Source organism: Hemitrygon akajei, chromosome 13, assembly GCF_048418815.1.
Source record: "Hemitrygon akajei chromosome 13, sHemAka1.3, whole genome shotgun sequence".
Lineage (NCBI taxonomy): Eukaryota > Metazoa > Chordata > Chondrichthyes > Myliobatiformes > Dasyatidae > Hemitrygon > Hemitrygon akajei.
This window is the reverse complement of record NC_133136.1, coordinates 6441457-6459618: the sequence shown is the minus strand read 5'-3', so window position 1 is coordinate 6459618 and position 18162 is coordinate 6441457. Positions and strand designations below refer to the sequence as shown.

Below are 18162 nucleotides of genomic sequence, written 5' to 3'. Positions count from 1 at the left end.
ACATGCAAAATGTAGGCAAGGCAGCATAAAGAAATAAAAGAATAAACAGCCAAAGTTCTGGGCCGAGATCCTTCGTCAGGACTGGAAAAAAAGATGAGCAGTCAGGTTAAGAAGGTGGGGGGGGGGGGGATAAAGATGTACAAGGCAGGTGATAGGTGAAACTGGGAGAGGGGGAAGAGGGTGAAGTAAAGAGCTGGGAAGTTGATTAGTGAAAAAGATAAAGGGCTGGAGAAGGGGGAATCTGATTGGAGACGGCAGAAGACTATGGAAGAAAGGGAAGAGGGAGGAACACCAGAGGGAGGGAGGTGACGGGCAGGGAAGGCAATAAGGTGAGAGAGGGAAACGGGAATGGGGAGAGGTGAAGTTGGGAGGGGGTCCATTACAGGAAGTTCGAGAATTTGATGTTTATATCCTCAGGTTGGAGGCTACCCAGGCAGAATATAAGGTGTTGCTCCTCCAACCTGAGAGTGGCCTCATCGCAGCAGTAGAGGAGGCCGTGGACTGACGCGTTGGATTTCCATCTCTGGAGCATCACTCCTAAACACTGACTGCTTCTAACTTAGTGAGACAACATACATTTCAGTCAAGATTCAAATTGTAAGTATCTATATAGATAATTTAACCGTCAGGTATCATTTTTACTAACCTGGATGATTAGATATGGGCGGTTGGTAGGCAAGCTCATTATGTACTGCCCCTAGGGAAAGAAAGTTGCATGTAATTTTATAACTTAAATACACAACACACACATATTACTATACTAGGAGTAGAAAAGATTTGTTTTAAGGGAATTGTCTTAAGATAATTTAATTCATTGAAAATGGGCTATAATGTCTGTATTTCTGACATCAACAGTGGCAAACTAAATATTGTTAAAAAGAGTCTCACTACATTAATAAAATGCACTATTTTAGTCAACAGTACTTCAAGGTCCCTAAAATTGGTTACACAGGTTGATAGGATGGTTAAGAAGACACATGGCATATACAGGCATCTTGGGTCTCACACTGCCAGGTTTGGGAGCAGTTGTTGTCCTACAGCCATTAGGATCCTGTTTGGTCTTCACTTGCCCCAGCACTGAACAGGCTCCGCAGCTGAGAACTCACTTTTGGGGATCTGCAATTCATGTTCCATGTGTTTTTGTTTACTTATTTTTTACTATTTGCAAGACTTGACTTCTTTTACAAATTGGATACGTAGCGGTCTTGTGTGTGTATTTATTGTGAATTCTATTCTGTTTTTTTCTGTTTTGCGAGAGAAGACGACAAATCTCAAGGCTGTACATATATATATGTATATATATACACACACACACACACACACACACACATACTTCGAAAATAAATTTGAACTCTGAACTTTGCCATGCTTGCTCTTATTAGTCGAGGCATTGAGTCCAAAAGTCAGGAAGTTATGTTGCTGTTTTATAAAACTCCATATCTGGAATATTGCATGTAGTTCTGGTCACCCCATTATAGGAAAGATGTTGGGGTTTTGGAGAGGGTGCAGAAAAGGATGCTGCCTAGATTAGAGGGTGTGTGCTAGAATGAGAAATTGGACAAACCTGGCTGATTTTCTCTGGAGCACCGGAGGCTAAGAAGAGATCTGATAGAGGTTACAAGATTATGAGAGGCATAGAGAAAGTAGACAGACAATATCTTTTTCCAGGAGTTGAAATGTCTAATACCAGAGTGCATATATTTAAGGTGAAAGGGGTAATTTCAAAGGAAATGAGCAGGGCAAGTTGCTCTTCACACAAAGGAAGGGTGTCTGGAATGCGCTGCTTTGGGTGGTTGTAGAGGCAGAAACATTAGAGATTTTTCAAAGGTGCTTAGATAGGCACATGAATGTGAGGAAAACGGAGGCATATGGACATTGTAAAGGCAGAAGAGATTAGTTTAGTTGGCAACTTGATTACTCAGCTAATTGGTTCAGCATAATATTATAGGCCGAAGGCTGTAATGATCTATGGTCTACGTAATACGGTGGAATAGCCACACAAGTGTGATGTGATCTTTCATAGATCTCTTTATGAAGGCAAATGTGATGTTGGCATTCATTTCAAGAGGACTAAAATAGAAAAGCACGGACGTAACGTTGAGACTTCATAAAGCACTGGTGAGGCCTCATGGAATATTGTGAACAGTTTTGAGCCCCTTATAATAATAAGTACTTTATTGATCCCAAGTGGGAAATCATTTCATTACTGCAGCAACATTTAAAAACACACTTAGCAATAATAATAAATAACTAATACTAAAGTACAGAATCATAATATGCACAATAGTTTACCAATGTGCAATAGAAATGTACAAAATAATAAAACAGAATTTTGTACAATGATGTGAGTTCTCCTGTTACATTGAGATGAACTGTTGTATATGCCTATTGCATTTGGTAGGAAAGATTTTTTGTAACAATTCTTATGACAGCAAAGCTAAATGAGCCTGTTCGAAAGGGTGTTCAACTGCTTATTCAGTTGGTAACGGAGAAGATGTGCCTGATTGTCCATGATGGATAACAGTTTGTTTAGTGACCTTCTCTCCACCACTAACTCAAAAGAGTCGGGGTTGTAGCCATCAACGATCCAGTCTTTTTGATGAGTTTATTTAGTCTTTTTGGATCACCACTACTGATGCTGCTCCCCCAACATAAAGCTGCAAAGAGGACTGCACTCACTATAACAGACTGGTAAAAGATCTCCAACATCCTGTTACACACTTTGAAGGATCTCAGCTTTCCTAGAAAATAAGAGTCCCCCTTCTTGTAAACAGCCTTGGTGTTGGTTTTCCAGTCAGCTCTGTTGTTGAGGTGAACACCAAAGCATCTGTACTCCTCCACCACTGTAACGTCTTCTCCCAGAATGTATAAAGGACACGTCACAGTCTTCTTCTTCTTAAATCAATCATCACCTCCCTGGTTTTGGCCACATTCAGGAGATGATTCCTCCTGCACCACTCCACAAACCTGTCCACTGGTCCTCTGTACTCTGACTCCTGCCCATCCCTGATACACCCAACCACCGCAGAGGTATCAGAGAACTTCTGCAAGTGACAAGACTCAGATTTGTACTGAAAGTCTGAGGTGTACAGTGTGAACAGAAACAGAGACAGGACAGTCCCTTGTGGCTCTCATCTTAGAAAGGAAGTATTGAAACTGGAAAGGGTTCAAAGGAGGTTCACAAAAATGATTTCAGGATTGAATGGCTTGTCATATGAAGAGCATTTGATGGCACTAGGTCTGTATTCACTAGAATTCAGGACAATGAGGGGTGGCCTAATTGAATCCTATTGAAAGCTGAAAAACCTTGATCGACTTGATAGGCCAAGTCTTTATGTATACTTAAGGCAGAGGTTGATAGATTCTTGAAGGGATACAGGGAGAAGGCAGGAGACTAGGGCCAAGAGGAAAATTAGATCAGCTATAACAAAATGGAGCAGACTTGATGTCCAGGTGACCTAATTCTGCTCATATCTTATGGTCTAAGTGTGGAAATTAAACTAGCCCATTTATCCCAATGAAGCAGACCTCCTTTTTCCAAATTCCTTTCTGTATTATGTTGCAAAACCTTTATATATATATATATAATTTCTTCTTTTACTATGTATCAATACTTATGAGACCTGAAAACCACTCAATGATTCAGGAACAGCTTCTTCCCCTCCACCATCAGACTCCTGAACAGTCCCTGAACCATTAGTCACAGGAGCAGAATCGGGACATTCAGCCCACCTAGTCTGCTTTGCGATTGCATCATCACTAATTTATTATCCCTCAACCCCATCCTCTTATCTTCTCATAACCTTTGAAGCCGTTATGAATGTGCGGAAAATTGAAGGATATGGACATTGTTTAAGCAGATGAGTTTAGTTTAGTTGGCCATTTAATTACTAACTTAATTGGTCTGGTGCAACACTGTGGGCTGTAGGGCCTGCTCCTGCACTGTACATCCTCCACTTCAAACACACCCAATGATACGACCAACTGTGGCAATGAATTCCACAGATTCAACATCATCTAGCTAAATAAATTCCTCCTCATCCTTGCTTAAAATGGACATTTCTCTATTCTGAGGCTGTGCTCTCTGGTCCTAGACCCCCCCACCCCCCAGAGGAAACATCCTCTCCACATCCACTCTGTCTACGCCTTTCAATATTCAATAGGTTTCAATGTGGTCCACCCCCCCGCCCCCCAATTCTTCAGAACTTCCTCTCTAAAATGTAATGCTGTCTTAAAAGTTGAATGAATAATTAATGGCACATAGGTGATCAACATCAACTGTGTTGGAATTTTATCTGCAAATAACTTTAGTAAGAAGACTGGGAAGCACTGTGAAAGGAGTTTTATGAAATTTTATGTAAGCTCTGTTTTAAACCTTCCTTTTGTTTAGTTTATTATCAAAGTACATGTATATTGGAATATACAACACTGAGATTCGTCATTTGTAATGACTAACAAAAGGGAAAATGAAATTTAAAAAATTAAGAAAATTTTAATGAAAAATTAATGTGTTAACATTACAAATACATTGGCACAATAGCATAGTAACACTTTACAGTACCATCGACCCAGGTTTAATTACTGCCACTGTTTTTAAGGAGTTTATATGTTCTCCCTGTGACTACGTGGGTTTCCTCTGGGTTCTCCGGCTTTCTCCCACAGTCTAACTGGTTGATAGGTTAATTGGTCATTGTAAATTGTCCCATGATTAAGCTGGGGAATTTGGGGGTTTCTGGGCAGTGCAGCTCAAAGGGCAGGGTGGGTCTATTCTGTGCACTATCCCAATAAATGAATGAATGAATAAATAAATAAAACAGATTGAAAGACAAATCTAGGGATTCCAATTTTAAAAGTTGATCAAGACCATTGCACACTAAGAAGCTAAAATGTAGGGAAGTTCCCAACCCATTGTTTCAACCATTATTGACTTCACCAGCACACTAACACAAAATAATACTGCAGTCCAAAATTTATGTTACAAATTAAATTTTTCACTTCGTTCCATTTTCCTAATAGCAATTTTTATTCTGATCACAATGACTTACAGTAATGGCCTGTATGGTGCATAGGGGTATGGTGTTGAAGGTGTCCATTCTGGTGATGAGGCATGTTTGGTGTAAATGTTGCTGTCCTGTTTCCAGTCCAAGTTGTAGTGCTATCTGTTAAAAATTACAAATTGGGAAGATATAGTTGCATATGAATTTTTACAATTAAATCAAATATTTAATTTACAAATTAATAAACAGTGTCATTCTTCAAATATGTAAATACAGTGGGGGGGAGATATTATAAGGATATAATCTTTGTTAAATAAACATTACAGCAGGAATATTTAATTACATTTTCACCAAAATATATCAATATAATCCAAATATCAGTTTCTCAGTGCTTTCTTTGATTTATAGCTTTACCCAGTTAAGGTGCTAAAAATGGGGTTGAGAAAAACCACCTGAAAAACATAAACCTTTGTCATCAAAAGGCCTAACATCTGAAGAAAATATAAAGGGACAATCACACCGTTTTCATATAGGACCAGGAAATTAAGCCCATTGTAATTGCTTCTCAGTGAAATAAATAGACCCAATGTCATCAACAATCAAATATATAAATCAGTTTTCAACATGCAATACATTTAAAGAACCACTTTTAATATAATGGAGAGGAATTTTGATTTAAAATCATTAGTTACATTGTGAATATATAAAGAAGAATTAATCTTTTAACTCCTCCATGGACAGTAAAGCCTGGTTGTGAAATCAGGAGGCTCTAGCAACCCCATCCCGTAAAAACACAGCACTACAGAAATGCCAACCGAAGCTCCAAAGACCTCATCCCAGGAGATGAAGGATCTTCAAAGATGGTCTACACCAGGGACAATTTGAAAGACTGGCCCACAATAGAGGACTATGGCAAGCTGCTGTTGGCGGCCTAGGCCCCAGTAGGACCGATACGCCAAGAAGAAACAAGAATGAGTCTTTTAATATTAACTTCAACATCCCACAATACTCTTTACATTCTGGAACAGAAAGCGGAGGCAATGCCTGTTTCATGTATGGGAAGAAATAATGACTATTATGAAATGTCAAAAGACCCTTACGTGAAAGGATTCCATAACAATGGTGCTCATTATAAGGATTTATTTGAGATAAAAAGCAATCCAACTGTATAGAGTATAAGTACATCAAATGGTCAGAAATTGTCAGAACAGTAAACCTTTATTGCCAGCGAAAAAAGGTGTGTTAATAGATTTGAAATTTGCTCTGTATATAAATTCTTTATGAAATATTCAGATTATGCTCAATATTAAAAGCCATCATTTCAAATTCCCTCTACTGCTAACAAATAAACCTGTAAATTTGCAATTTTCTTCATAAATGTACCATTTTCACAAACCTTTTTATATTTGCAGAATCAAAAAACTGAACTTGACAGAAAAACTCATGGCAGTTGAGCCAATAATAAAACTGCTTCAATTAAAATGGTGAATTAAATGCACAAGTAATTTTAATAAAATTTTTTACTGATGCACGGAGGTCAAATAACAGATGAAGTGAACAAATACTTCTACAAACGAGCTTTATTTTATGAATGGTGTCCATAAGTTTTCATTTTAAGTGCCTCTCAGCAAAGAAATTGTAGCTATTATTTTCAGATATGGAATTTACCAACAGGTCTAAAGCTTTGAGGAATAAACAAGAAAAGATTTGTCAAAGAGTAACAGATTACATCTCCCCTCATTCTTAACATAATCTTTACAATCTTTCTTTAAATGCATGCTACCACTCTTTCTCCTGTAAAACATTCTGACCAAGTTGCAGAACCCACACTTCACAGTCAAGAGAGAAGTTAATGGGTGAGCACCCAAACTATCCTGAAATAGAAGTCTAAGACCATAGTTTATGCAGAACCCAAGCAAGATCTATGGATTTCTGAAACCTGGATCTGAGTTGCTTCTGCACTGTAATGAGGTCCCCATAATCTGCATAATTAAAACTCAAACTATTTCAATTGTCAATACTAATATGCATCAGCCATCTTACAGCTGCCTAAGATATGCTGCTGTTAAATCCAATGAACCATTTCTTAAGTCAGACAGAGGAACATAATGCAAAGTAGCTTCGTAACCCTTTCATTCCAACACCTAATGCAAAGCCAATCTAACCAAGGGAATACTCATGCACAATTCAGGCAAATCTGCACAGACTGAAAAGTATTAACATACTAAGTGCAAAATTAATAATATCACCATTGCATTATCAAGGTGGGCTGGAGGAAAGGAGTGGGGACATTGTCCCTTGGAACATTTCCCACGATTAGTACATATCACCGTCCTGCAGTCTTCCAGTCCCAATGGGGCAAGTTTAATCAGAGGGTCAAATGAAGTTTTAATCTCAAACGTAAGGAATAATTTTATTTATTATTTATTTATACAGTGCAGAACAGGCCCTACCACCCAACAAGCCAAGCCACCAAGCAACCTAATCACGGGGCAATTTGTAATGATAAATTAATTTACATCTTTGGACTGTGGGAGGAAACTGGAGCACCTGGAGGAAACCCAGTGTACATGGAGAGAACATACAAACTCCTTACAGACGGCACCAGAATTGAATTCCAAACTCCAATGGCCCAAGTTGTAATAGCGTCATGCTAACCACCACCCATACCTTACATACGTATTCCAAACAGATATAACTTTATACGGTGGATTCTGGTTAATTGGGCCATCGGTTAATCAGGGCAGCTGCTTATTTGAGACAACTCAAAGAACAAAAACAAATTGACAAAATAGCCAGGGTTCCCTTCATTTATTTGGGACATTATGTTGCTTAACTGGGGAAGGTGTCTGTTGCTGAACAATTTCTAACTAGTGTCAGATGTGTGCACTCGTGTGGCTTTATACACTACACCATGCTTAGAGTAAACAGTTTTTAAATAGCATCAGTTGCGTGAGCTTGTGTTCAAAAAGTAGTGATTTTTGTCACAGCTAGCAAGAAATAAGCAGTAAGACGATTCGGAACAGTTTTGTTCACTGTGGTTTCAAGCTTTCACTCTTGGAGATGCTAGAAATGGCTGGGAATGAAAATGAAACAATTTCACTACTTCAACAAGTTAGGGACTATGAAGAATTTGAAGACATCGACAATAATCTTTAATGCCACAATGAAAGGGAAAATTTGGACGATGCAATCTTAGAAAATTGCATTAAGGCAGTTCATTATCTGCACTAGCAGCCTGTGCTGATTTTGTTCATTTACAGTCAATCAAAAGAACACTGCAACGTACAATCGATGAATCCCTCCATCAATAACTGGGGTAGCCACTTAATTGGGCCAAACTGTACTGGTCCCAATGTGTCTCAATTAACTGGAATCCACTGTATATGTATATAAACACATATAGCTCTATATATTTATTCCAAACATATCATTGACCTCACCCTTTCTTAGATTTTGTTCCTTTATTTAGATGCAAAGATCTTGAAGTCAGGCATGGGGGTCCTTCATTCTCATAAAGACCAGCAGAGATAATCAAACACACTGTACCACAAGACATGCCACTTAAAGAGTAAATTTGGTGGTCTGAAGAGGGATTTTCATTCTCAGTTACATGTCTACATCATTCTCGACATTATATTGTCCTTTAAAATACTTTATAGTAATCAAAATAGCATAGCTAAACTTTCAGTTATGGTAACTTACAGCGCAACTACATGACAGAAGTAACACAAAAAGCTGCGGAACTCAGCAGGTCAGGCAGCATCTATGGAGAAGAATAAAGCTCTCCAGCTTTGAGTCAAGACCTTTCATCAGGACTAGGTGAAGGGTCTCAGCATGAAATGTTGACTATTGCTTTCCAGGGATGCTGCCTGACCTGCTGTGTTCCTCTAGGTGGGGGGGGCGGGTGTGTGTGTGTGTGTGTGTGTGTGTGTGTGTGTGTGTGTGTGTGTGTGTGTGTGTGTGTGTGTGTGTGTGTGTGTGTGTGTGTGTGTGTGTGTGTGTGTGTGTGTGTGTGTGTGTGTGTGTGTGTGTGTGTGGTGTGTGTGGTGCGTGTGGTGCGTGTGGTGCGTGTGTGTGTGGGGTGTGTGTCAGAGAGAGAGAGAGAGAGAGAGAGAGAGGGAGAGGGAGAGGGAGAGGGAGAGGGAGAGGGAGAGGGAGAGGGAGAGGGAGGGAGAGGGAGAGGGAGAGAGAGAGAGAGAGAGAGACACACACTCTGGATTTCCAACTTCTCCAGAATCTCGAGGTTATATGATTGTTTATGTCAGTTAGGTTTTCATTTGATGGGCTGCAAAGGGAATGTGTCAGTGCGCAAAATAGTAAAAGGCAAAAATAAATTTTGTTTAAAAAAAAAATTGGCTCCTCCTTTATAGGAAGCCAAACCTACATATGTGATGTCACACATTTTTAAGGCAAGACCACACCTTCCAAGAAAAGCTAATATGTACAAGATTTTTAAAAAACTGTCCCATGTAGATCTACATATCTTCAATTAATTCTTTGTTTTTTGAAAGGCCCCCTTTCACTCTGTCCAAGTACTGTTTCTAAAGAGACACTGGAAGGACCAGGCTCTGCAGTCGCTTCAGTATGTGAAGTTGCCGAATCCACCTGCACTGGCCGGTGGCTGGCCTGCAAGTGTGCAAGAAGTTCCCGAAGGGTTTGTCCTATTAGTTGCAGGGGTGTACGGAGAGACTCAATGGAGCCACACAAGTTCTCCATGTGCTCATTCATGTCTTGGCGAAGTCCATGAATTCCTTCTTCGATCCTTTGGAAACCATCGATCAACATGGCACTGTGACATTCCTCAATTTTTAACAAAGTCTCTTCAGGAATCCAACTCGAAGACCTCCACCTATTTGGCCCATTATCTGGATCATCCCCTGGAGAATCTGGATGAATGATCTCCTGGGGCTCCTCATAATCATCCTCATCATCACCTTCATCTTCAATGGTTACAAGGTTCGAATCCGTCGAGGTATCTGTGAGAAAAACAGGCGAAGCGGGAATCTCAGCATATATCGATTATCCAGGAGGACAAGTACATTCATATGAAAGGATTCAGAAGGGGAAACATGGATGGCTCCTAGCCCATTACAAGAGGCTAAAGAGGTTCAGCCTGTTCTTACTGAGGGGAGAGGGATAAATTGTGGAGGGGTTTACGATAATGAGGCATGATTTTAAATCATGGAAAACTGAGTGAATTTTTTAAAAATGAGTATTATAAGAAAATCTGGGAGTGCTGCTACAAGCTAAAGTCATCACAAGCTAAATGTGTCTTACAGCTGTTGGTTAGTCTGCGTATGTTCACTGCACACCAAGAGTTTATGTCTGATGCATTCAAAGGATATTGGACCTACTTCCTGATTTGCAAAGTTTAAAAGATGACATTAGCACAGCCACCAATATAGTTAGCGATTCTCATAAATTTTAAGATAGTGTGAAAAGGATGACTGTCTCTAGTACGATGAAAAGGCACACCTGTGTTGCCTCTTGCCAAAGGCTTTGAGAGGTTCAGGATATTATGGGTGAACCCTGCTTCCTCCACATCCCTCCAGCAATTATTTCCAATGCAGAGACAGCATAGATTTAATGCAAGCTGGATCACTGTTACTTCCTCTCAAACATATCTTGGGTAAAGACGCATATAAAGATTTTTTTTCCAAAAAACTGGCCACCACAATTTTGATTTTTGCCATCTATGGGACAGTGTTTGGTTTTGTCCTTTCTGAACAATTCCTCCTCATGGTGCTGCACTTCTATACAATTTCTCTTGTCTGAAGTTTTGTTTTGGTGCACTTAATGGCAGCTTCTGTGTCGTTAAATGTCTCCGCATATTTCCCAGCCGCAAGCAGCAACCAAACTGAGGCAGCTCATCGTAAACACGCATTTCCAAACAGGCCCGCCGTGCTTCCCGAGAGTCACAATTTTAGAGCAATGTGCAAAGAATTTTCAGAACATCATCAGATCATCGAGTGTATCAGTGCAACAGGAGTGGAACAAAATGAATGGCCCCATTCTTTGATGAAAAGTGAAATGAACAATGTAGAGGAGAGTGTGTTTAACAAATTTGTTCCATAGCAACCCTCTTAAGATTTTAGATATTTAATTACTGATAAAGTCATGGTATTCCAAACATCGATCTATATGTACTCTGTTCCAACTCACGATGGGACAAAAACTTGAAACAACAAGTTTAAATGGTAATATTCAGAACAAGGCAGGTTGGTAAGCTTTTAAAGCAATTTATCCATATTAACTCTGACATGAGTAGTTACTGTAGAAAAGCAAATTCAAGCAAATATGTAGAATTAGCAGTGTAACAATAGGATATTCATGCCAAATGGTCCAAGCTTTCCCACCTCTCCACATCCTTCTATTACTATAAGACATAGGAGCAAAATAAGGCCTACTCCACCTTTCCATCGTGGTTAATTTGTTATCCTTCCAAACACAGATGTCAAGCCTCACTTCTTAATAAAAAACAATGCCGTTTCAACAAATCTCATTTTCGCCAGGTCAAGCTTCTTTATTTCATATATATCCCCAAATACAAACACTTTGAATTGGCAGACTGAACTCAAAACAACAATTAAAGCAACTAATTACTTAGCAAAACAAACTTCCATAAAGTAGAGCAAAACACACAAAATGCTGGAGGAACTCAGCAAGAAAGGCAGCATCTATGGAAATTAATGAACAGTTAATGTTTTGAGCTGAAACCCTTCAGCAGGAATGGCTTATAGCTTGTCCTCCTCCCTCCTTGCCCTACCTTCTTATTCTAGCATCTTCCCCCTCCTCCCTTCTCAGTCCTGAAGAAGAGCCTTGACCCAAAACATTGATTGTTTATTCATTTCCATAGATGTTGCCTGAAATACTGAATTCCTCCAGCATTTTGTGTGTGTTGCTCTGGATTTCCAGCATGTGCATAATCTCTTGTGATTATGCGATCACTGTCATCAGTTAGGTAAGCGCAATGCCATTACGTTGGAGTTCAATCCCAGCATCCTCTATAAGGAGTTTGTACGTGCTCTCTGTTGAATGTGTGGGTTTTAACCCAGATTCTCTGGTTTCCTCCCACAGTCCAAAGATGCACGAGGCAGGTTAACTGGTCATTGTAAATTGTACCAAGATTGGGTTAGGGCTAAATCAATGTTGTGGGGGTTGCTGAGTGGCATGGTTCAAAGGGCTGGAAAGTCTGCGCTGTCTAAATAAATAAAATAAAATTTGCAGAATCTCTTATGTTCCATAAAGTAGAGCCTGAAATTAAATCAGTTTATAAAAATACCAGGGACAACAATTAATAAAAAAAAAATTGCATAAGAATGAGCCCAACAACACAAACTAGCACTATACTTTGTGAAACCATCAAACACACATGATGTATGTGATATGCATGCCTTGATTTGAATGAGTCAAACTGCCACTTAATCTTAACCACAGAGGATTTAATCATCTGTGACTACAGTGGATTCCGATTAATTGGACCATCAGTTAATTGTGACAGCCACTTATTTGGGACAACTATTAAAGAAAAAAATGCTGCTTAATTGGGACAAGAGACTGTTGCCAAACATTTTCTAATCAGGCCAGCCACATGCACTTGTATGGTCATTAGACAATATACCATAACTAGAGCAAACAGTTTTTAAATAACTTTAGAAACGGCCAGGGAGTGAAAATGAAACAATTTCACTACTTCAACCAGTTAGGAACTATGAAGAATTAAAAGGTATCAACAATCATCTTGAATGTTACAATGAAAATGAAGATTTAGAGGATGCAATCTTAGAAAATTGTATGAAAGTAGCCTGTTATCTACACTAGGTGTCTGTGCTGATTTTGTTCACTTACAGTCAATCAAAAGAACACAGCCGCGAACACTGGATGAATTCCTCTGTTGATAACTATTAGGAACTAATACACAATTTTATAGACATATTGGTAGCTTTCTAATTTGTTTTGTATTTCATTTAAATACATAAATTTGTAACTCAGTTAAAAGGTAGTTTGTCTTTTTTTTAAATATACCTTTCTAACAATTTTCACTAAATTCAACTAATTGGGACAGTCACTTAATTGGGCCAGAATGTACTGGTCCCTTTGTGTCCCAATTAGTCGGATCCACTGTATTTGTTCGAGGCAGATCACATGTCACAATGATACTCAAAAAACTCTGGAGAACTGTTTCCTTACTGTGATGGTAAGTTGCTGGTTGTGCTGGGAAGCCATTCTGCTGCGTTGTTTGCTGAGGTCCCGAGGCGATCGGTATTAATCCATCATTATGGCTCACTGGCAACATATTACTCGGCTGACCTGAGAGAATAAAGTAGAATGGAAGATTATAAACCAAGAAAGTCTGCAGATGCTGGAAATCCAGAGCAGCACACACAAAATCCTGGAGGAACTCAGTAGGTCAGGTAGGATCAATGGAAATTAATAAACAGTCGATGTTTCAAACCAGGACCCTTCATCAGGACTGGAAAGGAAGGGAGAAGATGCCAGAATAAAAAGATTGGGGGAGGGCAAAGAGGATAGCTAGAAGGTGATAGGTGAAGCCAGGTGGAAAGAAAATATAAAGGGGTGGAAAGAAAATATAAAGGGGTGGAGAGGAAGGAATCTGAAAGGGCAGTGGACCATAGGAGAAAGATAAGACAGAGCAGACTCAGGGGGAGGTGATAGGCAGGTGAGAAGTGGTAAGAGGCCAGAATGAGGAATGGAAGAGCGAAGGGGGCCAGAATTTGTTTCTACCAGAAGGAGAAATCAATATTCATGCCATCAGGTTGAAGGCTAGCCAGATGGAATATAAGGTGTTGCTCCTCCACCCTGAGGTGCTGAGATGAGGCCATAGACCACCATGTTGGAATGTGAATTGGAATTAAAATGTTTGGCCACCAGGAAGTTCTGCTTTTAGTGGATGGAGCGGAGGTGCTTGACAAAACGCAAGATTAAACATAAACTCTTTGGAACTTAGCCACGATGGTAATGGGTGGGTGAGTGGGAGGTAGAAAGGGGTTAGAAGGGTCAGCACAACATCATGAGCTGCAAGACCTATACTGTGATTAAACTGTTCTACATTTTCTGTACTACAATTCAAAAACACTACAAGTAATAAGGTTGTGAGAAATCACAATAGTTCCCATTAGACTCCAAAGCTATACAGCACAGTTACAATTAAAGTGTCAGTGTCATCTTATACACTGTAAATGAGAAATAAACAACTGTTGAAAATTCACAGCATTCTGACTGGCTGCATCACTGCCTGGTATGAAGGCCCTGATGCACAGTATCAAAAAAGCTGCAGGAAGTTGTAAAAACAGCCAGCTCCATTGTGGGGCCCACCACTGAGGACATCTTCAAAAGGCGATACCTCAATGAGACCTCATCCATCACGAAGGACCCCCACCATCCACGACATGCCTTCTTCTCATTACTCCATCAATGAGACAGTACAGGAGCCTGAAGACACACTCTCGATGTTTTAGAAACTGCAACTCCTCTCTGCCATTTGATTTCTAATAGTCCACAGACCCGTGAACACTACTATTTTGCTCCCTTTCTGCACTATTAATTTTGATTATATATTCTTATTGTAATTTATAGCAATTTTTTATGCATTGCACTTTTCTGTTGCCACAAAACAACAAATTTCATGATGTCAGTGATAATAAACCTGATACTGATTATCCTTCTGTGATGTTGGCTCAGTTTTCATTCCTCTCCATTAATACACCCCAACTTGAAACACATCATACTTTGTCATCTTCTAACAGCCCCTCTTAACAAATTACCCCTACAGCATCAATTGCCTCAAACTATCACAAGTTTTCCTTTTGTTCTACCCATTCCCCTCTCTACTTTTTCTGTAGCATTAACTTTTTCTGTTTCTCAATTCTGACAAAAGATCTTCCTTCCACAGTTGCTGCCAGACCTGCTGTGTATTTCCTGCTTGTCTTTTTTGTTTCAGATTGTCAGTATGTGCACTTTTAATTTTCAGAGACTAAGAGAAAAGGGGAAAGGCAAATAAATGGAATTAAGTGCCACCTCCCCCTGCTCACATGCACAAAATCTGCGTCTTTTTAAAATTTGTTTGCAGAAAGCAACAATCATATTGTTTGAAGGCCGATGCAACAGTGCAGACATGCTGCATCTGATCTATGCTATGATGCTGACACGTTCAATCGCCCTCCACACCCAATCAGGCAATGCCATTAAGTATGTATACTTTAGATTCATTCAGAGGGTTGGAGTTATATAGTATATTTCTGTTCTCCACTGCTGCCAACGGAACTTCTGAAATCCAATACATTTTCTGCTTTGTTCCATTTCCAGAAGTAGCATTACCCTCCCCCCTCCCACATGTCCTTCCAGTATAGCAAACTTATAAAATACCAATGCATATAAACTCCATATTAAAAAGTTCAAAAATATATAAAACCTAGAACACCACTACACCACAATACAAACCATTTAACCCACAATGGTGTGCTGACCTTTTAACCAACTCTAAGATCCATCTAACACTATCCTCCTATATAGCCCTCCATTTTTCTATCATCTGTGTGCCTATCTAAGAGTTTCTTCAATGTCTCTAATGTATCTGCCTCTACCATTTCTAGCAGCACATTCCATGCACTCACCACTCTGTGTAAAAATGTACCTGACATCCCCCTGCAAAACAACCCCAATAGCAACAGAAGTGATTTTTAAAAAGCAGCCAGTAGTCTTGGTGAGATATAGCAGAAATGAAAGTAGTCTCACAATTTCAAAAATAGATTGCCATTTAAAAAAAATTCAGCACAAGTTTTAGAGCACTACAGTTTGAAGCAGACAACAGATGCAGAACCTTTAAAATAGATGTTACAAAAATATACTAGATACTGAAACTTTTTTATTACATAAAATATGAAAGTTTTTTTTACATTACATGCCAATTTAACTCACAATAAGAATCACATTTCTACTTACTTGTGGTAGCAACAGGAATGCTGGGGAAATTTGTGGTGCTTGGAGTACTTGGCTCTGCTGGTGTTAACATGGCTGGTCCACTGTAACTTTCATTTGGTTGCCTGCTGCTGGGTGGATGCTGAATGGTTTGTAAAGAATGTCCTTCAGTATTCAACAGAGACGGCGGTCCTTCAACTTGCACATAATCATTTACAAATTCATCTTTCACTAAAAGGCTTGTTTGACCTGGAATTAATGGAAAAATTATTAACAGACTACACATTTGGTATTTTCTCTTACAATAGAATCTTTCACATTATCTGTCATTAAAATAAACATGCTTCCAGGCTTCCATAAATCCAGTCTGATCTGACACCAGGAGCTGATCAAATGGTTTGGATCGTCTACATTATTAGGCATGCTTCTACTTCTTATTTATCACGAGGTTTCTTCAAAGTTTACCTCAAGATTTAATATGTCACCAAAAACACTTGGCAAATTTCTAGATATACTGTGGAGAGCATTCTGGTTGGCTGCATCACCGTCTGGTATGCAGCAGCCATTGAACAGAATCGGGAAAAGCTGCAGTGAGTTGTAAACTCAGCCAGCGCCATCATGTGCACTAGCCTACCCATAATCCAGGTCACCTTCAAAAGGTGATGCCGCAACTTGGCAGCATCCATCATTAAGGACCTTAACCACCTAAGACATGTCCTTTTCTCACTACCACCATCAGAAAGGAGGTACAGGAGCCTACTCAACATTTTAGAAACAGCTTCTTCTGGTCCACCATCAGGTTTGTTAACGGACAATATACACTACCTCATTATGCTTGCTCCCTTTTTGTACTGGGCAGCAAGGCTCAAAGGGCTGGAAGTACCTACTCTATACTGTATTGTTAAATAAATAATATCTATTTCTTATTGTATGTGATAGTATATTTTATGTATTGCACTGTACTACTGTCACAAAACTAATTTCACAACATATGTCAGATTCTGAATACAATTCCATTAGGACTGATTATTTTTAAATATTTCCTTAAAGTCAATATAATAATCAACTTGATATAGCAGAAGTAAGATTACTTAAGCATGTGCTAATATTTTGTGCTCATGCCAAAATCTAGAGAATAATTGCTCCACCCCTTCCCACCTTACTCTACTATGGAAATCGACTGCTGAAAAGTGTCCGGTTTGTGATTTGTTACAGATGAAGAACAATTTTCATTAAGTTTGTTGCTATTATAATGCTACCATTTCAGATTCAATGATGCTCCCATTCCAAAGATCCAGTTAAGTCATTAAAGTGCCGAATAATGTGTACTAATTTATGAAAGCCTCATTAGCAATTTCAACACTATCATAAAAATTCTATTTATTTTGCCACTTTTACATGCACAACTAATGCATTTGAGTAAAATGGCACTGAGCCACATGAGAATAAATGTTACAGCAATTCACACAAAATGCTGGAGGAACTCAGCAGGTCAGGTAGCATCTATAGGAAGAAGTACAGTTGACGTTCCGGGCTGAGACCCTTCGTCTGAAAGGAGCAAAGGGGTGGGAAGGGAAAAATGGCCGAGGTGGTGCAGCAGAGAAATCCAGAGCTCAGGAACTTGCTAGTTATCACCAATGGATTTGTGGATGAGCACAGCAAAATTAAACATTATCATCTTGAGACATAGGGACTGAAGAGATGAGAGAGGATTTAAAAACACTTGATCTCATGTTCTCAATATTTATTGCTTATTTATTTATTATTATCTTTTCCCTCTTTCATACTTGCATTTTGTTGTTCTTTGCGTGCTGGCTGTTTGTCTAACCTGTTGCGCGCAGTCCTTCATTGATTGTATTGTGTTTCTTGTAATTATTGTGAATGTCCACAAGAAAATGAATCTCAATGTTTTATGTGATGACATATAGGTATTTGATATTAAATTTACTTTGAACTTTGAAGATTTCTAAGTTGTGGTTTGTTTTGCAGAGAGGTAATGTAGGTTTTGGAATAACCTCTAGTAATAGAAAAAGAGCAAAGGAAGTCAGCTTGGGAGTGGGCTTAATACTCAATATTAATTTATTAATGTAATAATGATCAATTATGAAAAATGATCTATTAATATATTAGTATATTTTAATATACTACCTTGAGATTCATTTTCTTGTGGGCATTCACAGTAGATACAAAGAAATACAATAGAATCAATGAAAATCTACACACA

The 18162-nt window shown here is 39.0% G+C and overlaps 1 protein-coding gene across 1 annotated transcript in view; it reads right to left on the bottom strand.

The window, feature by feature from the left end:
- smad4b (SMAD family member 4b) overlaps positions 1 to 18162 on the bottom strand; it is a 114586-nt gene that overhangs the window by 38460 nt on the left and 57964 nt on the right. The window contains exons 5-8 of the mRNA XM_073064085.1: positions 15963 to 16187; positions 13191 to 13310; positions 5046 to 5159; positions 647 to 697 (exon numbers count right to left, since the gene is read on the bottom strand). Of these exons, the coding sequence (XP_072920186.1) occupies positions 647 to 697; positions 5046 to 5159; positions 13191 to 13310; positions 15963 to 16187 (510 nt within the window). The remainder of the gene's footprint in view (positions 1 to 646; positions 698 to 5045; positions 5160 to 13190; positions 13311 to 15962; positions 16188 to 18162) is intronic.